Below are 23,515 nucleotides of genomic sequence, written 5' to 3' on the forward strand. Positions count from 1 at the left end.
GATCGTTTGAGCCCAGGAAGTTGAGGCTGCAGTGAGCTGTGATTGTATCACTGAACTCTAGCTTGGGCAGGGAGACCCTGTTGTTTTTTGTTTGTTTGTTTTTGGAAAAAAAAACCAGAGTAAAAAATTTAGTATGCTTATATAATCAAAACTATAATCTAGATAAAATGAGTGGAAGGAAATATGGCAAACTGTTAATAGTTAACATATTAAAACTACAGGTTGTTTTCTTTATACTTTTTTGTTTTGCAACAGTTAATATATATTACTTTTACAAGGCACAACATAAGGTACTATATACATATGTATACATAAATTTTAAAGATGGAGTTTCGGGCCAGGTGCTGTGGCTCACGCCTATAATGCCAGCACTTTGGGAGGCCAAGGCGGGCAGATTTACTTAAGGTCAGGAGTTCGAGATAAGCCTGATCAACATGGAAAAACCCCCATCTCTACTAAAAATGCAAAAATTAGCTGGGGGTGGTATCACATGCCTGTAATCCTAACTACTCGGGAGGCTGAGGCAGGAGAATTGCTTGAACTTGGGAGGTGGAGGTTTCGGTGAGCCGAGATAGTGCCATTGCACTCCAGCCTAGGCAGCAAGAACAAAACTCTGTCTTAAAAATAAATGAATAAAATAAAAAGACGGAATTTTGCTCTTGTTGTCCAGGCTGGAGTACAGTGGCGCTATCTCTGCTCACTGCAACTTCTGCCTCCCAGGTTCAAGCAATTCTCCTGCCTCAGCTTTTCGAGTAGCTGGGATTACAGGCGCCTGCCACCATGCCTTGCTAATTTTTGTATTTTTAGTAGAGACAGGGTTTTACCATGTTGGCCAGGCTGCTCTTGAACTCCTGACCTCACGTGATTTGTCTCCCAAAGTGCTGGGATTACAGGTATGAGCCACCATGCCCTGCCTGCACTTTATATTTAAGAAAAAAAATTACAAAGGAGAAATGACAAAGAAGAGCAGCAGAAGATAATAGCATCGTTATCATTTTACCAAAAATGATAACAGTTAACCATTACTCCAGTTTGGAGATTTGATGGTTCTTGATAGGATGTAAATGGACTAAAGATATAGGACAAATTAAATTCAGAATATTTTATTGAAAATTATCTTTTTAGGCTAGGCGAAGTGGCTCATGTCTATAATCCCAGCACTTTGGGAGGCCTGAAGTGGGCAGATTACTTGAGCCCAGGAGTTTGAGACCAGCTTGGGCAACATACTGGGATCTCATTTCTACGAAAAATGAGGCGAGAGGATTGCTTGAACCTGGGAGGTCAAGGCTGCAGTGAGCCATGATCACGCCACTGCACTCCAGTGTGGGCAGCGGGAGTGAGACCCTATCTCAAAAAGAAAAAGAAAATTATCTTTTTAAATAATAATCATGACCTTTTTACAGTAAGGATAGTTTTTTTTCCCCCCTTCAGTAAACAGTTTATAAGATTAAAACTTTTTATTCTTCTGGGTGGACTAATTTTCATACACGGTTACATTGTGAAAATTTTCACATGAAAACTAATTTTCTACCAGGCATGGTGGCTCACACCTGTAATCCCAGCACTTTGGGAGGCTGAGGTGGGTAGGCTGCTTGAGCTCCAGAGTTCAAGACCAGTAACATGTGCCTTAGTCCCAGCTACTGGGGAGGCTGGGGTGGGAGGATCACTTGAGCCTGGGAGGCAGAGGTTGTAGTGAGTTGAGATCATGCCACTGCACTCTAACCTGAGTAATAGAACTAGACTATGTCTTTAAAAAAAAAAAAAAAAACAAATTTCCATATGCAGCCACATTGAAAATTTTAAACAAGAAAAATACATTTTCACATTTTAAATCCTCTATTTTTAGCTGGGTGTAGTGACACATGCCTGTAATACCAACTACTGAGGTGGCTGAGGCTGTAGAATCGCTTGAACCTGGGAGAGGAAAGTTGCAGTGACCCAAGATTGTACCACTGCACTCCAGCCTGGGCAACAGAGTGAGACTCTGTCTCAAAAAAAATCCTGTGTTTTAATATTCATTTTTGTCTACTCTTAAATTTTTGAGGCCTCAAAAAATTGTTACAGTTGTTCAGAACTCTAAAGGACATGTTATCAAAAAAATTTTAATTCCTTTCTCCTTTCAGGAAACGATTATACATGGAAGTATTTGAATATACTCGTCCTATGATGCATCCTGAACCTGGTAAATTCTACCAGATTAATCCAGAAGAGTATGAACACCCAAATCCCTGGAAAGAGAGTTTCCAGCAGTTGGTATGAAATATAAATAGAACATATTGGTTTTTATTATACATTTGTAAATAACTTTCTTTTAAAAAATAAGTTTAGGCTGGGCCTGGTGGCTCATGCCTGTAATCCCAGGACTTTGGGAGGCCAAGGTAGGCAGATGACCTGAGGTCAGGAGTTCGAGACCAGCCTGGCCAACATGGTGAAACCCCATCTCTACTAAAAATACAAAGATTAGCCAGACGTGGTGGTGTGCGCCTGTAGTCCCAGCTATTTGGGAGACTAAGGCAGAAGAATTGCTTGAACCCAGGAGGTGGAGGTTGCAGAGAGCCGAGATTGCACCACTGCATTCCAGCCTGGGCAACTCCAGCTCGGGGGGAAAAAAAGTTTAAACTCGAATAGATTTTCAAGGTAAACCAATGAGCATTTATCAACCAACAGAATATTCAGCAATTCTTTTCACTACTGACATATCCATTAATAAGTTAGTGGCAGTAAGCATTAGTAGCCTGAGAGCAGTTTTGATTTCAGTGGGTCTGTTTGAACTTGTATTTAAATTATTAGTGTTCAGAGTTGTTTTAAAGTTCCACATTTAGCTTAATTTTTATATGGTCCTTCATGAGTGATTCTCAGCTGGAGATAATTTTGCTTTCTTGGGGACATTTGGCAATGTCTGGAGACATTTTTTGATTTTCACAACAGGAAGAGAAGGTGCTGCTGATATTTGGCTGGGTAGAGGCCAGGGATACCTCTAAACATCCTACAATGCACAGGACAGCCACCATAGCGAAGAATTACCTGACCTAAAATATCACTAGTGCTGAGCTTGAGAAACCCTGTTCTTTGTTTCTGGATATTAATGGATCATAACTTGTTTTAGATTTTACATTGTACTCTGTGACTAAAAATTATTTGGAATTGTTGGGGATTATTTTTGATTTTTAGTAAAAGTTGTTCATGCAGTTGTACATTAACTTAGAATATAAGGCTTATGTTAGTAGTCATTGGTTTTTTGTTTTTTGTTTTTTTTGACATTTTAGTATAAAGGTGCACATGTAAAGCCAGGATTTGCTGAACATTTCTACAGTAACCCTGCAAGATATAAAGGAAGAGAAAATATGTTGGTATGTTAGATTTGTATTTTTATGACTTAAAATGGTAATCTTTCAGTTCTGTACTGACACTTATATTTTTTTCTAGTATTATGATACCATTGAAGATGCCCTTGGTGGGGTACAAGAGGCTCATTTTGATGGACTCATTTTTGTTCATTCTGGAATATATACTGATGAATGGATATATATTGAATCTCCAATCACCATGATTGGTGCAGGTATTTTGAAATTCATTGTCATTAAAATTTTAATATTTATATGATAGGATTTTTAAAATGCTAGTGACTTAAAATCCAGTTTAACTTTTATAATATCCTGCTGGTAGGCTGGGTGTGGTGGCTCACGCCTGTAATCCCAGCAGTTTCGGAGGCCGAGGCAGGCGGATCACAAGGTCAGGAGTTCAACACCAGCCTGACCAACAAGGTGAAAACCCCATCTCTGCTAAAAATACAAAAAATTAGTGGGGCAGGGAGCACGCACCTGTAATCCCAGCTACTTGGGAGGCTAAGATAAGAGAATCACTTGAACCTGGGAGGTGGAGGTTGCAATGAGCTGAGATCATGCCACTGCACTACAGCCTGGGTGACAGAGCAACACTCTGTCTCAAAAAAATAAATAAATATCCTGCTGATAAAGTAGGAATGAAGAGATCACCACACATATTTTATGTGAAGGAAGTGAAAACATAAGAGTTCAGAAATTATAGATGTATATAAATTTCTTTCTTCCCACCCCTTTTTTTTTTTGAGACAGTCTAGCTGTCACCAAGGATAGAGTGCAGTGGTGTAATTTTGGTTCACTGCAACCTCTGCCTCTGGGTTTGACCAGTTCTCATGCCTCAGCCTCTCAAGTAGCTGGGATTAGAGGCATGCCACCACCATGCTTGGCTGATTTTTGTATTTTTAGCAGAGACAGAGTTTCACCATGTTGGCCAGGCTGGTCTCAACTCCTGCCCTCAAGTGATCTGCCAACCTCGACCTCTCAAAGTGCTAGGATTACAGGCATGAACCATTGTGCCTGGCCATATATGTTTCCTGTTGTCAATACTTTCTCCATTTGCCTTCATTTATTCATTAAACAAATAAAAATAGTTTTTTCATTTTTTATTTGAAAATAAAGATGCGGCCGGGCGCAGTGGTTCACACCTCTAATCGCAGCACTTTGGGAGGCTGAGGTAGTTGGATCAGTTGAGGTCAGGAGTTCAAGACCAGTCTGGCCAACATGGTGAAACCCCATCTCTAGTTAAAATACAAAAAATTTAGCTGGTGTGGTGGTGCACGCCTATAATCCTCTCTACTCTGGAGGCTGAGGCAGGAGAATTTCAAAGAAATTAAAGATGCTGGTGTTTTTATTGCTGTGTTTTTAAAGGAACTGAAATAGAATTTTTAGATACTTTTGTACTATTTCAAAGCTATTTATGGTCAACTTTCTAAGAATAAATGTAATGAAATATCTGTCAAACACTGAGTCATTTGAAAATTTGTGCTTTTTTTTTTTTTAAGAATGTAGTACACAGAACATTTTAAGATAGCTAGTTATTATTTGCCAGTGAATTTGCATTTACAGCCTGTTTTGCTTCCTTCCTCTATCTCCATCATGAAGATGGGGAGGATAGAGTATAGCAAATTTTTTTCTGATGATTTTATTACTTTCTAAATTGAGGCCACTGTTGGAAATAAATTTAAAGAGGTCTTTTCTCTTGAGCTTTTGTTTCCAGTGCTGCTGCTGCTGGTGTTTCTGTTTCCACAAGAAACCATTTTTTATTTTGCCATTGCATTTGGTATTCATGGTATTTATAGTTAAATGTTCTGAGTATTACTATGAATTTGAATACAGTAAAGGCTGATAATGAAACATAGTTAACTGATAGTGAATATTAGTCCTACTACTCAGTACTAATGTTTTTAGTAAGGTCCCCCTCCATAAAGGTACCCATCTGTTGAAATCAAATAAAGGTAATACGCCTTAAAATATCTTCTTCACAGCACCTGGGAAAGTGGCAGACAAAGTTATAATTGAAAACACTAGAGATTCAACCTTTGTTTTTATGGAAGGCTCTGAAGATGCTTATGTTGGATATATGACAATAAGGGTAAGAAATTTTAAGATTTAAAGTACATGTCAAAATCATAAAGGCAGTGGTTTACTTCAAACAAAATTTTTACTTTTCAGTTTAACCCTGATGACAAATCTGCACAACACCACAATGCACACCACTGCTTAGAGATTACAGTAAATTGTAGCCCTATTATTGATCACTGTATCATTCGAAGTACATGTACAGGTTAGTGTTTTCATTATGTTTTACAATAAAATTCTGAGTCACTGTATTGTTGCCAAGTAGGTTTTTAAATAAATAAATAATTTTTCTGGGGGTGGGGAAATAAAAAATAAAATAAAAAATAAAAAATAAAATTTTTGTACAGTTGGTTCTGCAGTATGTGTTAGTGGTCAAGGAGCATGTCCCACTATCAAGCACTGTAACATCAGCGACTGTGAAAATGTTGGACTGTATATAACAGATCATGCACAGGTATTTCTGAATTTTGTGGGTTTTTTTTCTTTTTAAAAATCTTTTAAAAGCTCTACTGATGTTTGTTTCTCACTTTTTATAGGGAATATATGAGGATAATGAAATTTCCAATAATGCGTTAGCTGGGATTTGGGTTAAAAATCATGGAAACCCAATTATTAGACGGAATCATATTCATCATGGACGCGATGTTGGTGTGTTCACATTTGATCATGGCATGGTAAGAACACTTAATTTTAATAGAAAAAATTCTGTATCAGTTAAATTTCAAGTATGTTTCAGCATTATTTTCTCTTGACCAAATTACCTGAATTGAAGAGTACAGATTTAAAAGCAATTTCAGCAAATATTTTAAAATCAGTGTGTAGTATTCATTTTGTAATTTATGCATCAAACATATCCATGTAGTGGTGATAGCGTTCTTAGGCAATATATGTGATATTTGACGGAAGTAAAGTCTAATGTCTCAAATGTGTGTGTGCATAAAAGTCACCTAGAAGCTTTCTGTTTCAGTGAAAATTCCTGTATCCTCAGATTTAATAAATCAGAATTTCCAAGGATGGGGCCTAGCATATGTATTTTTAATAAGCACTGTAAGTGAATCTAATAGTTTATCTGTAGAGTACACTTTGATAAATAATGGTTTCATTGTTATTTTGCTTATCATTCAGTTCCTCTTGAAAATGTTTAAACTGGCAGAACTTTAATAGGAGACAAAATGATAATAAAATACCAGTTTTAAAACCATTATGCAGCAGTTATATTAGGCATCCTTATGGATTATGCAGTGTTTAAAATATTACTATATAGTTTTATATGATTTTCTAGAGACATGACTTTTTGAGTTCTGAGATTACTATTTCAAAGTGATGTTTTAAATGCATCTATGCAGATTTTTTTTCATTTAATGTCTAATTTTCCTTGAGGTAGTTTTCAAATCCTGATATATCATTGGTAAAATTTTCTATTGCAGAGTCACAAATGGGAGAGAGGGGAAAAAGGGGAGTAATAGTGGCAAATAGGATTATGGTGAGGTTTTGTTGCCTATTATACGATATTAAGCAGTTTTAGAATGTTGGATTCGGGCCAGGCGTGGTGGCTTACGCCTATAATCCCAGCACTTTGGGAGACCAAGGCAGGTGGATCACGAGGTTGAGAGATCAAGACCATCCTGGTCAACATGGTGAAACCCTGTCTCTACTAAAAATAAAAAAATTAGCTGGGCATAGTGGCACGCGCCTGTAGTCCCAGCTACTCGGGAGGCAGAGGCAGGAGAATTGCTTGAACCCAGGAGGTGGAGGTTGCGGTGAGCCAGGATCACACCATTGCACTCCAGCCTGGGTAACAACAGCGAAACTCCGTCTCAAAAAAAAAAAAAAAAAGGTTGGATTCATATATACAAATTTTCAACGACAAAGAAACGTTTTTTATTTTTATTGTTTGTGCCTGGAACCCTAATGCAGAGCTTTTTTTTTTTTTTTTTTTTTGAGACCGAGTTTTGCTCTTGTTACCCAGACTGGAGTGCAATGGTGCGATCTTGGCTCACTGCAACCTCTACCTCCTGAATTCAAGCGATTCTCCTGCCTCCGCCTCCCAAGTAGCTGGGATTACAGATATGCACCACCATGTCTGGCTAATTTTGTATTTTTAGTAGAAATACGGTTTCACCATTTTGGCCAGGCTGGTCTCAAACTCCTGGCCCCACATGATTCACCTGCCTTGGCCTCCCAAAGTGCTGGGATTACAGATGTGAGCTACCACACCCGGCCAATGCAGAGCTCTTTTTTTTTTTTTTTTTTAAACTAAACTAGACCATGGCCAGATGCAATGGCTAACACTTGTAATCCCAGCAGTTTGGGAGGCCAAGGTAGGTGGATTGCTTGAGTTGAGGAATTCAAGACCAAGTCTGGGCAACGTGGTGAAACTCCATCTCTAGAAAAAATATAAAAATTAGCTGGGCATGGTGATTCACGCCTGTAGTCCCAGCTACTTGGGGGATCACTTGAGCCCAGGAGGCAGAGGTTGCAATGAGCCAAGATGTGTGCCATTGCATGGCATTTTAGGCATGAGCCACCAGTTCATCATTTTTGAAAAACCTGTGGTGATGGGATGGTCCCTTTTTAAAGTTCACCATAGTAATTTACTCCTCATCACACACACACTCCTTATACCATTTTTTAGAAATAGATTTAGACTTACAAATATTATAGCATTTTAAAAAATAAGTCTAGGCAATGCTATATATAGATAGATATTTCTATAAGGATTAATAAGATTTATAAATTTTAAGATTTATAAAGTATTTCAACCTATCTCCATCATTTTTATTTTTCTTTTTTTTGGGGGGATAGAGTCTTGCTCTGTGACCCAGGCTGGAGTACAGTAGCTCGATCTCGGCTCACTGCAACATCCACCTCCTGGGTTCAAGTGTTTCTCCTGCCTCAGCCTCCTGAGTAGCCAGGACTACAGCTACCCACCACTGCACCCAGCTAATTTTTGTACTTTTAGTAGACACAGGGTTTTACCGTGTTGGCCAGGATGATCTCAATCACCTGACCTTGTGATCCACCCACCTTGGCCTCCCAACATGCTGGAATTGCAGGCAGTGAGCTACCATGCCTGGCCACTTTATTTTTATTTTGCAAAGGTTAAAACATTTGCTTGTCTACAGTTATTGGTTTATATTTACTCTATATTTATTTATCATTAGTTCTCTTATCATGGTTTCTCCATTCTTGAATTTAAAAATTTTTATTCATTCTTGGTGTAGCTAGGTTTTGTCATCCAGCCATTTTTTGTTTGTTTTTTAAAAAAAAAGGCTTATGGGTATTGTAGCCTAAATTCTTGCCATGTGAGAATGCCTATCCATTGCCTTTTAACTTAGCTGAGTTTCTTTCTTTCTTTTATCTCACAGTTCTGGAGACATTATTCTAGCACTGAGTGGGCTAAGAACTCTGAGATCACCCTGAGTTTTTGTCTTTCTTCTCTGATTGAAAGATTGCTCTTCTACCGCAGTATCCATATTTTGGCATTTGTTGATGTTTTGTTTTACTGTTTTTCTGTTCCATATGTTCCTTTATTTAGAAACTTAGCTATCTTCTCTTATTATTTTTATTGCTGTGTTCTGTTTAGTGTTGTGTGGGTTCCTCAAATTTGTGTTCCTTACCATTTCTCCATAGTTGTTTCTGTTTTTTATTGTTATTTTGCCTCCAGTATGGGTCTTGCCTTTAATTTTTACATTTTTTAATGAAATCTTTCTAACATACACCAAAGTAGAGAGAACACCAGTATAATGACTCTCCAGTTACCCATTGTCTGCCTTCAATAAAACTACCATTTCAGCTGTCTTTTGTTTGTTTAATATTCAATTCAGTGTTCAGGAAGATAAATTGGTAAAGCTAATGTAAATGTAAATATATTAAGAGATGATTTACGGGATGCTGATGCAGGAGAATCACTTGAACCCAGGAGGCAGAGGTTGCAATGAGCCGAGATCAGGCCACTGCACTCCATCCTGGGCAACAGAGTGAGACTGTGTCTCAAAAATAAATAAATTAATAAATTAAAAAAGAGAGATGATTTAGACAACTGACAGCAAGTTTAGGATACAATTGTCACCAGAAAGCTAAGCAAAGGAGAAAAAGTCGTTATTAACTTGGGAAAGTAAAAAGTTGTGCAGCAAAGAATATATAGTCATACTTTATGGCTCAGCTCTGAATAGCACACTGATCTAACGAAAATCAAGGTATAACTACACTGAAAGGATACAATGTGTGAGTATATATTGTGGGGGATAGAGAGGTAGGAGAGCTAAATTCTCCTATTCCATAATAGAATTCAGTGCATAATACCTAAAACTGGAAAGTCAAGATTTGGTAATACAGTGTGTTACTTAATAATATGCAGGTGAATCAAAAGAATCAGGTAAAAGAATTAAAAGTGGGGGGCCTCTAGATAAGTGGGAAAATGAGGGAGGGGACTGCTATTTGCCTTAATAAACTTGTGGGTCTAGTTGAGTCTTTTAACTCTGTAAAATTAAAACCTAAAGAAAACAAAGATTATCCCTTGCGTTTGAATACTGTTTAATCAATGTTATATCAATTTCTTTTTATTAGATCATGGCATTCACAGGTATCAAATTTTGCTTGCAGCACTGTAAAAGTTTATCAATCAGATTTGTCAGCCCAGCATGGTGGCTCACACCTGTAATCCAGCACTTCGAGAGGCCAAGCTGGGAGGATCGCTTGAGGCTGAAAGTTTGAGACCAGCCTGGGCAACATGATGAAACCCCATCTCTACTAAAAATACAAAAATTAGCCAGGCTTGGTGGCATTCACCTTTGGTCCCAGCTACTCTGAAGGTTGAGTGGGGAGGATTACTTGAGTCCAGGAGGTAGAGGCTTTATTGAGTGATTGCACCCTTGCACTCCAACCAGGCAACAAAGTGAAACCCTGTCTCTTAAAAAAAAAAAAAAAAAAAGGACAAAATGAAATCCATCAGATGTCATTCAACTTGTGGCAGAGAAAGACTAAAAGTTATACTAACTGTGCTCCGTCCTTATGGGTGAAAACATCTGAAATGGTGAATAATCCTAATCTAATATTAAGGTCTCTTTGTCTAGCCTCTTTTTGTTTTTTTTGATGGTCAGTTTTGCCGTAATAGTGTGTATATACACCCAGTGTGTATTCAGTTTTATTCTGTATAAAATCAAAGAAAAAGGTTTTATATTTGAAGATGCTATCTTTTGTGTATCTTCTGATTTAAAAAAAAAAAGAATAAGATTGGCCAGGTGTGGTGACTCACGCCTGTAATTCCAGCACTTTGAGAGGCGGAGGCAGGCAGATCACAAGGTCAAGAGATCCAAACCATCCTGGCCAACATAGTGAAAAACCTTGCCTCTACTACAATACAAAAAAAAAAAAATTAGCTGGGCGTGGTGGTGCACGCCTGTAGTCCCAGCCACTTGGGAGGCTGAGGCAGAATTGTTTGAACCTGGGAGGCGTAGGGTGCAGTGAGCTGAGATTGCACCACTGCACTCCAGCCTGGCACCTAGCGATAGAGCAAGGCTGTCTCAAAAAAAAAATCAGATAGTAATCCAAATGTAGAGATGTAATTTATAATTTGTTCTTTATTAATGGAAAATGAAATCTGAAAACAACTTCTGTATGTTACTCTTAGAGGTCTGTTTTCTTGAAGAGTTAAACGTGGTATGCTGGAGTATTCAGAATATCCCCTTTTTAACCTCTACTAAATTTGTAAAAAAATTCATCAAATCCTGTTTGAGTACTTAACTGTGTGTAAAGTTTTACATACATGTTCCAGAAGTTAGAATAGTCTTTCTCTTTAGGAGCTTATGATGAGGTAGAAGTTGACATGATGAATAGCGAAATATAATATAAGGCAATACGTCAAAGTAACATGAGAAAAATATTTAGTGCTAAAGAGATTTTAAAGAGGAAAGAGTAAGTACATTCAGATTTCTCTTAATATTCAGTCTGCATTGAGCGTTTGGCCTTAGGATATCACAATTATAGTAACTTCCATTATAAAAGTAAAACATGTCTTTATATAGGAAATTTAAGAAATTCATAGTATGAGGAAAGACATATTTGTCCATAATTCCACCACTCATAATCGTCTCATATTTTTGTTCCATTCTTCAAATTTCCTTTATTTTTATTTCTTTGTTTTGAGATAATCTCATTCTGTCACCCAGGCTGGAGTGCAGTGGTGCGATACTGACTCACTGCAACCTCCACCTTCCAGGTTCAAGCAATTATTTTGCCTCAGGCTCCCAAATAGCTACAGGCACATGCCACCATGCTTGGCTAATTTTTGTGTTTTTAATAGAGATGGGGTTTCACCATACTGGCCAGGCTGATCTCAAACTTCTGACCTCATGATCCACCTGCCTTGGCTTCCCAAAGTGCTGGGATTATAGGCATGAACCACTGCATCTGGCCAAATTTCCTTTAAACCAAAATTACATAACTTGTATAAGATGAACATAATCTTCAAAAACATTGTATTTAGCCACTTCTCTATTATAGGGCTAAGATAAACTTTTTTTAAAAAATTACTGTTTTTGTAAGACTCTGATTGTGTTCTTTGGTCAACCTTTATTTAGTTTTGAGACTCTGTCGCCCAAGCTGGAGTGCGATGGTGTGATTAGGGTTCACTGCAGCCTCAACCTCCCAGGCTCAAACAATCCTCCCACCTTGGCCTCCCTAGTAACTAGGCCTATAGGCACATGCCACCACACCTAGCTAGTTCTGTTTTTAATTTTTCCTGTAGAGACAAGGTCTCACTATGTCACCCAGGCTGGTCTTGAACTCCTGGGCTCAAGCAGTCCTCCCTGCTCAGCCTCCCAGAGTGCTGGGAGGCCCAGCCACAACTTTTAGAAGTTGACTTGCTGGGACATTTTTAAGGCAGCCAGGGTTTATATTATTTAATGGCTTTAACTTTTTGTTGAAGGATATATACTTCCAGTTAATGGTATTCATCTACATTTATTGAATAGATCTTTTCCTGTTTTTCCTTCATGCCTTTCAATGTACCTGGACTAATTAGAAGATATATAGTTACTTGTTTTACTAAAACATTTAAATCATTAGCCAGGCACGGTGGTGTGTGCCTATCTATAGTTCTAGCTATTCAGGAGGCTGAGGCGGGAGGACTGCTTGAGCACAGGAGTTTGAGGCTGTAGTGAGTATGATTGTGCCACTGTACTCCAGCCTGGGCAACAGAGTGAGACCCTGTCAAAAATAAATTAAAACATTTAAATCTTTTTCTTTCTGTGATTATTAATTGAAGCTTAGTGTGTATACCTACTTTTTATTCTTACTCTTAAACTTTTTTATTTTTTGAGATGGAGCTTTGTTCTTGTCACCCAGGCTGGAGTGCAATGGTGCAATCTTGGCTCACTGTAACCTCTGCCTCGCAGGTTCAAGCAGTTCTTCTGCCTTAACTTCCCTATAGCTGCGCTTACAGGCATGCACCACCACGCCCAGCAATTTTTGTATTTTTAGTAGAGACGGTTTCACCGTGTTGGCCAGGCTGGTCTCCTCCTGACCTCAGGTGATCCACCTGCCTTGGCCTCCCAAAGTGCTGGGGATTACAGGCATGAGTCACCACACCCAGCCTTAAATGTTTCTAATACTTAATTTCGAGGTATACATTGAATGTTTTTTAAATGGCATTTCTTTTTTTGTAAAGTGGTCTTTACCTGCAGATTTAATTTCTGTATTTTTCAGGGTTACTTTGAAAGTTGCAACATACACAGAAATAGGATAGCAGGCTTTGAAGTAAAAGCCTATGCTAACCCCACAGTGGTTCGATGTGAAATTCACCATGGGCAGACTGGAGGAATATATGTCCATGAAAAAGGAAGAGGACAATTCATAGAGAATAAAATCTATGCAAACAACTTTGCAGGTGTATGGATTACCTCAAATAGTGACCCAACAATAAGGTATATAATTATGGGTGAAAATTACTTTTTCACTTCAAGGTTTGTCATAAAAGTCAAAATACTGAGCTTTTAACACTTAAAAGTTTTTCTTGTTAGACATTTGACTACTGTAAGATATATTTTCCTAGTTTAAGTCTGTGCATCTGAATGAGCCATAGCTATTGCAGATTTAGTTTTTGGTGTTTTTTTTTTTTTCTATTAGTGATATAAACCATACGTGATACTTTATGAAAAATTGCAGATGCTGTGATTTTTATTTTAAATTCATCAAACTGCATTATAGACGAGTAAATAGGACTGTTACCTTCCCTTGGAGCTTGAAGGACTTTGTCATCTTTTTTCTGATAGAAGCAAATGGAATAACTCAGGAAAACTATCTTGAAGATTCTTGGCCAGAAAGACTAAAATTATCAAAAAGTCAAAACTGCAAGCTGTCACTTTCTGTTAATAAGCCAAAATTGTAGAACCAGAGCTATTATAACTTAAACACCATGAATTATTTTTAATTGTCAAATTTATTTTCCACTGACTTTATGAAAGTAGACTATGGGGTTTCCATCTTGCTAATATTCATCAAATGTTTCTAGATCAGCTAAAAAATGGTTTTGAATGTATTAGCTGTTTTGGGGGGAATTTTTAAGAATGCTACATACATTCTCTCAAATAGTAGTTTGACTTTTCCAAAGTCTTAGACCTTAGAAATAACTTAAGAAACTGAGGCCTTAGAAGTTAGATAATTTATTATATGACTATGAGGGGCCTTACAATTGTATAAAACAAGTAAGTTTTGCTGAATAGATGTCTTCTTTTTTATTGTTTCACATAATTATAGGGGAAATTCTATATTTAATGGAAATCAAGGAGGAGTTTACATCTTTGGTGATGGGCGAGGCCTTATTGAAGGAAATGACATTTATGGTAAGCACATGGTTTTGTTCTATAAAACTTATAGATTGGCATGTCTTCTTATTAGCAAAATGATGGAACATTTAGAAGTTACCCTAGTGGAATCACTGATCTAGCTTCTTTAATTTTTTATTTTTAAGAGACAAGGTCTTACTCTCTTGTGCAAACTGGAGCACAGTGGCCCAGACATGGCTCAGAGCAGCCTCAGACTTCTGGGCTCAAAGCGATCCTCCTGCCTCAGCTTCCCTGGTAGCTAGGACTACAGGCATATGCCACCATGCCCCACTAATTTATTTGTGTAGACCAGATCTTGCTATGTTGCCCAGGCTGGTCTTGAACTCCTGGCCTCAGGTGATCTTCCTGCCTTGGTCTCCCAAAATGCTGGGATTACAGGTGTGAGTCTCATGCCCTGCCCTTTATTTATTTTTATTTTATTTTATTTATTTATTTTGAGACAATCTCACTCTGTTGCCTAGGCTGGAGTGCAGTGACACATTCTCCGATTGTGGCAACCTCTGCCTTCTAGGTTCAAATGATTCTTGTGCCTCAGCCTCTAGAGTAGCTAGAATTACAAGTGCATGCCACCATACTCAGCTCATTTTTGCATTTTTAGTAGAGACAGGTTTTGCCATGTTGGCCAGGCTGGTCTCGAACTTCTGGCCTCAAGTGATCTGTGTGCTTCAGCTTCAGCCTCCCAAATAGCAGGGATTACAGGTATGAGCCAGCACACCCAGCCTAAATTCTTAATAAAGATTATTCTGTGATACTTATTCACAGGTATTATGCCCAATATCAGGGATGAAAATACAAATAAGACCTTAGTCCCAAGGAGTATCTGCAATTTCCATAGTTTCACTCTATTGTTTAATAGTTAATAAATTGTTTCTGTGGCAGTTTAAAATACTTTATGCTAATTAAAGAAAATATTTATTCCTCATTAAAGTTTTAGAAACATTAAATAAGCAAACAATTAGTATATATCTGTGTGCCAGACACCAATATGTGCCTGGGCTTTCACTTCTAGTAACACTAACCTGGTTAATACTTACATAAAGCTTTAGTAAGTGCCTGGCACTCTTCTGAGCATCTTAACCTGAATTAAGTCATATAACATTAACATCAACACTGTGAGGTAGATACCATTAAATATTGATCAGGATACAGAGGCACAAAGATACTTACTGATCAGTATACAGACACAAGAGGTTAAATTACTTACTCAGGGTCACACAGGAGGGAGAATTCCTGGGATTCGAAATGTGGCAGCTTAGCTTGAGATTATCCACTCTGCTATACTGCCTGCAGCCTTCCGCATCTATTTACACTTCTAGTTCCCTTAATTTTGTCTTGTAATGGTCACTAAAATTCTAGTGTAAGAATTTTAACCACTATCTAATGTAAAACCCTTACTGTATTCCCTAGGCTTACAAATGTTGACATTGTAACTTTTATTTTTAAATAGGCAATGCATTAGCAGGAATTCAAATTAGGACAAACAGTTGTCCAATTGTTCGGCATAACAAAATTCATGATGGCCAGCATGGTGGGATTTATGTGGTAAGTTAATGTATATAGTTATATAAACTCGTGCATCAAAACCAGGGGGGAGAAAGAGTTTCTCCTTAAGCTTTTAGGTAGGCCATATTCAACTTCTGTAGTGTGAATTTATGACTGCCTTTAATAGTTAGACAATAAATAGCATTCTTGTTCTCCCTGTCAGTATCTTATAGTCTGTGTTGAATTCTATAAAATTTAATCAGCAGCTGACTAAATTTAGGCATAAGAGATACAACTGTTTATTAAAGTCTTTATTACTGGCATTATGGGCTAAATGCAACAGCAATTCATTTGCAGTCTGTTATATTTGTTACACTAGAATTTTACCAGTATGACTAGGGTATGAGTCTCTGAAGTTCTGCCACTTTTTCATTTCAATTTATGTTAAAATATAATTGTCTTTCAAAATTTTTAAACCTTTGTATTAATCATCTTCGCTCATGCTATCTAAAATTTTGTGACTGATTTAAGTAAGAAAATGTAGGAAATTTCAAAAAGGTCTTTATGTTATGCAAGGTGTGACTTTTAATTTTCATTTATGGTTCTAGAGATGCACATGTCCTCAATTACCTGCTAAAAGTAAAAATTTTGTGAACATGAAACCATGTCATTTTGAATTGATTTAACCAGTAATAAGTTTACTACTAAATGAGACGTTGTCATCCTAGAGTGAATTAATTCTTTTGCTAAAGAAAATTGAATGCTACTACTACTCCTATGTGATATTAAAAGTATAAAACCACTTAACATTATAAATTTTTGGAAGCTTAAAACGAGGGTAGAGGCTACATAAAAAGAATATTGGGCCAGGCACGGTGGCTCACGCCTGTAATCCCAGCACTTTGGGAGGCCTGGACAGGAGGATCACAGGTCAGGAGTTCCAGACCAGCCTGGCCAGCATGGTGAAACCCTGTCTCTACTAAAAATATAAAATTTAGCCGGGCGTGGTGGCAGGCGCCTGTAATCCCAGCTACCCGGGAGGCTGAGGCAGAGAATTGCTTGTACCTGGGAGGTGGAGGTGGAGGTTACAGTGAGCCAAGATTGTACCACTGCACTCCAGCCTGGGCAATAGAGCGAGACTCCATCTCAAGAAAAAAAATAATGTTGCCATTACCTCATTACTCAGATGAAAAAACAAAAATGGAAAGTTTTTTCATAACTGTCTATAAAGGGAGTAACAGACTATAAATGCCTTGATTATAGAAGATATAACCAGTGTAACTTTTATTTAGCATGAAAAGGGACAAGGAGTAATAGAAGAGAATGAAGTTTATAGTAATACTCTGGCTGGAGTCTGGGTGACAACTGGCAGCACTCCAGTACTGAGAAGAAACCGGATACACAGTGGCAAGCAGGTAGGATTAGCTTGGACTCTTGGGTGGGAAATACATTGTTTTGTAAATACTTGTCACTTGAAAAAGGTTTTTTTTGTTTTTTTTTTTTTAATTTTAGGTTGGTGTTTATTTCTATGACAATGGACATGGAGTGCTAGAAGACAATGATATCTATAATCATATGTATTCAGGGGTTCAGATAAGGTAAATGTTTTTACATTTGGCTTTGTTTTGGGAGGGAGTTAGGAGTATGTGGGGTGTGTAGAACAGATTTGCTTATTGTCTAATGCCCAATCTTTATCCCTCTGTTGTATATATATTCACATTCTTAAAATAATCTTGACTTGAATTGTCAGAATGTAACTTTCCTTGGTCTAGGTAAAGAGTCACATCACTTTGAGATGTGACTTTCCACTATGAAAAGTGGAAGTCACTTCAGTTGCCAATATGTTCCTTCATACGTGGAGAGTGGAAGTCTGTATTAAAATACTTGTGCACTATGCCTGGCATATGATTGGCACTCAGTAAAATGATTCTGTTCTGTGCTATTTCCATAAAATTAATAGTTGTTTATCTCTCCCCTCCTCCCCCCGCCTTTGTTTTTTGTTTTTGAGACAGAGTCTTGCTCTGTCACCCAGGCTGGTGACAGATCACCCAAGGCATGATCTTGGCTCACTGCAATCTCCGCCTCCCAGGTTCAAGCAATTCTCCTGCCTCAACCCTCTAAGTAGCTGGGATTATAGGTGCATGCCACCACATACGGCTAATTTTTGTATTTTTAGTAGAGATGGGATTTCATCATGTTGGCCAGGCTGGTCTCGAACTCCTGACCTCATGATCTGCCCACCTCAGCCTCCCAGAGTTCTGGGGTTTACAGGCGTAAGCCACTGCGTCCAGCCTTTGATACCCCTCTTACAAGTTTTTGGAACTCTGTCAGTCCTAATGATCATATACTGGCTTACCTCTGTTTATTACAAATTGAAGGTTTGTGGTAACCCTGTGTTGAGCAGATCTCTCAGTGCCATTTTTTCAGCAGCATGTGCTCACTGCCTGTCTCTATGTCTCATTTTTATAATTATTAGAGTATTTCAGAGTTTTTCCTTATCCTTTTATCTGTTATGATGATCTCTGATCAGTGATCTTTGATGTTACTATTGTAATTGTTCTGGGACACCATTAACTGCACCCAAGATAGCAAACTTAATGTGTAAATGTCGTGTATGACTGTTCACCAAGCAGTCATTCCCATCTCTCCCCCTCTCCTCAGGCTTCCCTTTTCCCTGAGACACAATAGTATCTAAATTAGGCCAATTAGTAATCCTAAAATGACCTCTAAGTGTTGAAGTAAAAAGAAGAGTTGCATATCTCTCACTTTAAATCAAAAGGTAGAAATGATTAAGGTTAGTGAGGAAAGTATGTCAAAAGCCTAAATAGACCAAAAGCTAGGCCTCTTGTCCAGTTGGCTAAGTTGTGAATGCAAAGGAAAAGTTCCAGAAACAAATCAAAAATGCTTTTCCAGTAAACACACAAATGAAAAGAAAGCAAAGCAAATCAATCTTATTACTTAGTTTCTCAGGGTTCAAAGCAAAATTTAAAAAAATAACAAGGCCAGGCATGGTGACTCATGCCTGTAATCCCAGCACTTTGGGAGGCCGAGGTGGGTGAATCACCTGAGGTTGGGAGTTCGAGACTAGCCTGACCAACATGGAGAAACTCTGTTTCTACTAAAAATAAAAAAGTAGCTGGGTGCAGTGATGCATACTTGTAATCCCAGCTATTCAGGAGGTGGAGATTGCAGTGAGCTGAGATCGTTCCACTGCACTCCAGTCTGAGCAACAAGAGCGAAACTCCATCTCAAAAAACAACAACAACAAAAAATGGCCTTATGCTAATAAGGAGATATGGAGAATGTTTTAATGATCTGGATAGAAGATCAAACCAGCAACATTCCCTTAAGCCATTTTCTAATCCAGAGTAAGGCCCCAACTCTCCTCAGTTCTATGAAGGCTGTGAGGTGAGGAAGCTGCAGAAGAAAAGTGAAGCTAGCAGAGGTGATTTATGAGGTTTAAGGAAAAGCTGAGTGCAAGGTGAAGCAGCAAATGCTAAGATAGAAGCTACAGAAAGTTAGCCAGAAGATCTAGCTAAGATCATTGTTGAAGGTGACTACACGAAACAGATTTCAATGTAGACTCAATAGCTTTATATTGGAAGAAGATACCATCCAGGACGTTCATAGCTAGAGGGGAGAAGTCAATGCCTGACTTCAAAGGACAGGCTGATCTCTTGTTAGTTAGGCTGATAACTTTTAAGTTGCAGGCAGTGCTCATTTACCATTCTGAAAACTCTAGAGTTAATGGTGTATCTGCTCTGCCTGTGCTCTATGAAGGGAACAACAAACCATGCATGATAGCACATGAGTTTACACACAGTTAACTGAATATAAAGTCCACTCTTGAGACCTAGTACTCAGAAAAAATATTTCTTTCAAACTATTATTGCTAATTTACAAAAATCACCCAGTAACCCAAAAATTCTGATGCAGATGTACAAGGAGATGAATGTTGTTTTCATGCCTGACAATAGAACATCCATCCCACAGTCGGTGTGTCAAGGAATAATTTCAACCTTTTTATTTTTCCTTATTTTCTATATTAAAATCCCTGTGGTAAGTTTTCTGATACCTCCTGCTTAAAACCCAAAAGATCAGAAGGATCGTGAGGCCGAGCTTTCACAGTCTGTATTCTTACTGAAAATCAAGATCAAGCGAGCCTTTGCCCTTCTGCTCCATGGGAGGTTTCTGTCCTCCCTGAGCTCGCCTTAGGAATTTCAACTTTTAAGTCTTTTTAATGTAAGAAATAACTTTTCAGCCGGGCGCAGTGGCTCAAGCCTGTAATCCCAGCACTTTGGGAGGCCGAGGCGGGTGGATCATGAGGTCAAGAGATCGAGACCATCCTGGTCAACATGGTGAAACCCTGTCTCTACTAAAAATACAGAAAATTAGCTGGGCATAGTCGCACGTGCCTGTAATCCCAGCTACTCAGGAGGCTGAGGCAGGAGAATTGCCTGAACCCAGGAGGCGGAGGTTGCAGTGAGCCAAGATCGCACCATTGCACTCCAGCCTGGGTAACAAGAGCGAAACTCCATCTCAAAAAAAAAATAATAATAACTTTTCTGCAACCAGTAGTTGATTAAGAGCATTCATGATTTATGGGAGATCTAAAAAAGTGCTGTCATCCCAGCATTTCGGGAGGCTGAGCTGGAAGGACCGCCTGAGGACAGGAGTTCAAGACTAGCCTGGGCAACATAGTGAAACCCCATCTCTTTAAAAAACAGAAAAACTTGAGCATGGTGGTATGCACCTGTGGTCCCCGCTACTCGGAAGGCTGAGGTGAGAGGATCGCTTGAGCCCAGGAAATTGAGGCTGCAGCGAGCTATGATCATACTGTGTCCCAGCCTAGGTGACTGAGGAAGACCCTGTCTCCTAAATAAATAAATAAACAAACAAACAAACAGTAGTTTGGAAGAAGTTAATTCCAATCCCCATGGATGACTTCAGGGGTATAAGACTTTGGTGAAGGAACTAGGCCAGGCACAGTGGCTCATGCCTGTAATCCCAGCAGTCTGGGAGGCTGAGGCGGGCAGATCACGAGGTCAGGCATTTGAGACCAGCCTGGCCAACATGGCAAAACCTTGTCTATACTAAAAATACAAAACATTAGCCAGGTGTGGTGGCATGCACCTGTAATCCCACCTACTCTGGAGGCTGAGGCAGGAGAATCGCTTGAATCCAGGAGGCGGAGGTTGTGGTGAGCAGAGATCATGCCATTGCACTCCAGCCTGGGTGACAGAGCAAGACTGTCTCAAAAAAAAAAAAAAAAAAATTAGCAGAGGAACAAATTGCAGGCATGGTAAAAATGGCAAGAGAAGTAGAATTAGAATATGGAGCCTGAAGATGTGTGTGAAGTGCTACAACCTCATGATAAAACTTGAACAGATGAGGAGTTGCTTCTTGTGGATGAGCAAAGAGTGGTTTTTCTTGAGATGAAGTCTGTTCCTGTTGAAGATGCTGCGAACGTCATTGAAATGACAACAGAGGATTTAGAATATTGTGTAAGCCTGTTAATAAAGTAGTAGTAGTGTTGGCAAGGATTGACTACAATTTTGAAAGGAATTCTGCTGTGAGCAAAATACTATCTAACATTGTGTGCTACATAGAAATCTTCCATGAAAGGAAGTGTCAGTCTGTGTGGCAAATCTCTTATTTTAAGAGATTGCCAATTGGCCAGGCACAGTGGATCATGCCTGTAATCTCAGCACTTCAGGAGACTGAGGTAGGTGGATCACTTGAGCCCAGGAGTTTGAGAACAGCCTGCACAACATGGCAAAACCCCATCTCTACAAAAAATACAAAAATTACCTGGGCACAGTGGCACTCACCTATAGTCCCAGCTACTTGGGAGGCTTAGGCAGGAGAATTGCTTGAGCCCAAGAGTTTGAGGCTGCAGTTAGCTATGATATGATATGATAATGCCACTGCATTCCAGCCTGGGTGACGGAGCAAGATCCCATCTTGTAAAAAAAAATTTTTTAATTAGGACTCCCTGAAGGCTGGGATGATTATCACTTTTAACAATATTTTAAAAGCAGGGTATGTACTTATATAATACACACAACTTCTATAACACTGGGAAACCAAAAAAATTCATGCCACTCTTTATTGCAGTACTCCCTTTCTTGAGAACCTGCAATTGTCTCCGAGGTATACCTGTAATTCATTCCTTCATTTTACATCAGGGAATATACAATAATAGTCACTTAATACAACTCCATTTAGTTTACATGTTAGGAAACTCTACAGTAATCTGTAGCAAAGTATGTTCTGTGGAAAATACAGGATTAAGCAAAATTAAACCACTTTCTTCTCAGGGCATCTTGAAGATTCCATTGTATAGTTAATTCTTACTATGGGACTTCGTGGATTTCTCCACTGTTACCTCACATAACAAGGTATAAGAATAGAAGCTATTGAAATGGTTTATTTTCTATTCTATCCACAGGACTGGAAGCAACCCCAAAATTAGACGCAACAAAATATGGGGAGGACAGAATGGTGGAATTCTAGTTTATAATTCCGGTATGTTTAATCTGTCATCTTTTTCTCTCTCTGTGTTAATAGACTTTAGAAATATACCTTCTAGGTTGGGCGCAGTAGTGAATCCCAGTGCTTTGGGAGGCCAAGATGATAGTGGGGATCACCTGTGGTCAGGAGTTTAAGACGAGCCTGGCCAACATGGTGAAACCCCAGCTTAACTAAAATTACAAAAACTAGCTGCACCTGGTGGCACACACCTGTAACCCTGGCTACTCAGGAGGCTGAGGCAGGAGAATCCCTTGAACCTGGGAGGTGGAGGTTGCACTGAGCCAAGATTGCACCACTGCACTCCATCCTGGGTAATAGAGCGAGGCAAGACTCCATCTTAAAAAAAAAAAAACACCTTCTAAATAACCTACATTTTTGCATTTATAGGTCTAGGCTGTATAGAAGACAATGAAATATTTGACAATGCAATGGCTGGAGTCTGGATTAAGACAGACAGTAATCCCACACTAAGAAGAAATAAAATCCATGATGGAAGAGATGGTGGCATCTGTATATTTAATGGGGGTCGAGGTATTGTTGTTAATTTTGCATTAGTGAAAAACCCAGTTTTCCATTATTCTTCCATATCTTTAATGATCAATGACATTGCTAACTAAGTTATGAGTGAAGCTCATCTTTTTCATTACCAAGTTGAGCTGGTTTAGATTAGTGCCTATAGTTAAGAGACAAATGTTTACAATACTTTTCCTTTTGTAGCCACTTTGAGTCTGCAGTTGTCAGTAAGCCTTTTTAAAGATAGAATTTGTTTACATTTTCTGGACCTTTTATTATTCAGAATAGTGATATGATTATAATAAACTTTAAGTCAAGTTATAGAAATAGGTGTGAGAAATTAATTGATCTGTAAACATTTGAAAATGTCTTTAGTAAACGGGTATTGCTTTTGTAACTGTTTTCAACTGTGTTTGTTGGAGAATGGAATTAATGAAGCCAAGATGTGCCTGGTTTGGTATTCATAAAGGTCAACTCACTTTGCACTGAGGCAAAAGTTCCATAGTGCCCACCTCTTACAGATGCATGTATACAGAGATTCACACAGAGCTACCAAATGCAAATCTATCACTGTTCCTGAAATATCAGTAACCCAACATTTGTACATTATCTTACATAGGATAGGTAGTTATTACTCTAACATACCAAGATTTAATGAACAAAGTTTAATAATTCAGTAAAGTGACATAATCCCAGATAGTTTTTACAAAGTATAGTAAA

General features: G+C 38.5%; 1 protein-coding gene across 5 annotated transcripts in view; it reads left to right on the top strand.

Annotated features, from left to right (window-relative positions):
* FBXO11 (F-box protein 11) overlaps window positions 1–23,515 on the top strand; it is a 100,922-nt gene that overhangs the window by 71,643 nt on the left and 5,764 nt on the right. For all 5 annotated transcript variants that reach the window (XM_078349398.1, XM_078349399.1, XM_078349400.1 and 2 more), the window contains exons 5-18: window positions 2,124–2,253; window positions 3,267–3,350; window positions 3,427–3,559; window positions 5,327–5,433; window positions 5,514–5,625; window positions 5,768–5,874; window positions 5,957–6,094; window positions 13,128–13,345; window positions 14,178–14,263; window positions 15,714–15,808; window positions 17,041–17,163; window positions 17,261–17,346; window positions 22,200–22,276; window positions 22,670–22,813. In XM_078349398.1, the coding sequence (XP_078205524.1) occupies window positions 2,124–2,253; window positions 3,267–3,350; window positions 3,427–3,559; window positions 5,327–5,433; window positions 5,514–5,625; window positions 5,768–5,874; window positions 5,957–6,094; window positions 13,128–13,345; window positions 14,178–14,263; window positions 15,714–15,808; window positions 17,041–17,163; window positions 17,261–17,346; window positions 22,200–22,276; window positions 22,670–22,813 (1,640 nt within the window). The remainder of the gene's footprint in view (window positions 1–2,123; window positions 2,254–3,266; window positions 3,351–3,426; window positions 3,560–5,326; window positions 5,434–5,513; window positions 5,626–5,767; window positions 5,875–5,956; window positions 6,095–13,127; window positions 13,346–14,177; window positions 14,264–15,713; window positions 15,809–17,040; window positions 17,164–17,260; window positions 17,347–22,199; window positions 22,277–22,669; window positions 22,814–23,515) is intronic.

This window comes from Callithrix jacchus, chromosome 14 (genome assembly GCF_049354715.1).
Source record: "Callithrix jacchus isolate 240 chromosome 14, calJac240_pri, whole genome shotgun sequence".
In the NCBI taxonomy this organism is placed as follows: Eukaryota; Metazoa; Chordata; class Mammalia; order Primates; family Cebidae; genus Callithrix; species Callithrix jacchus.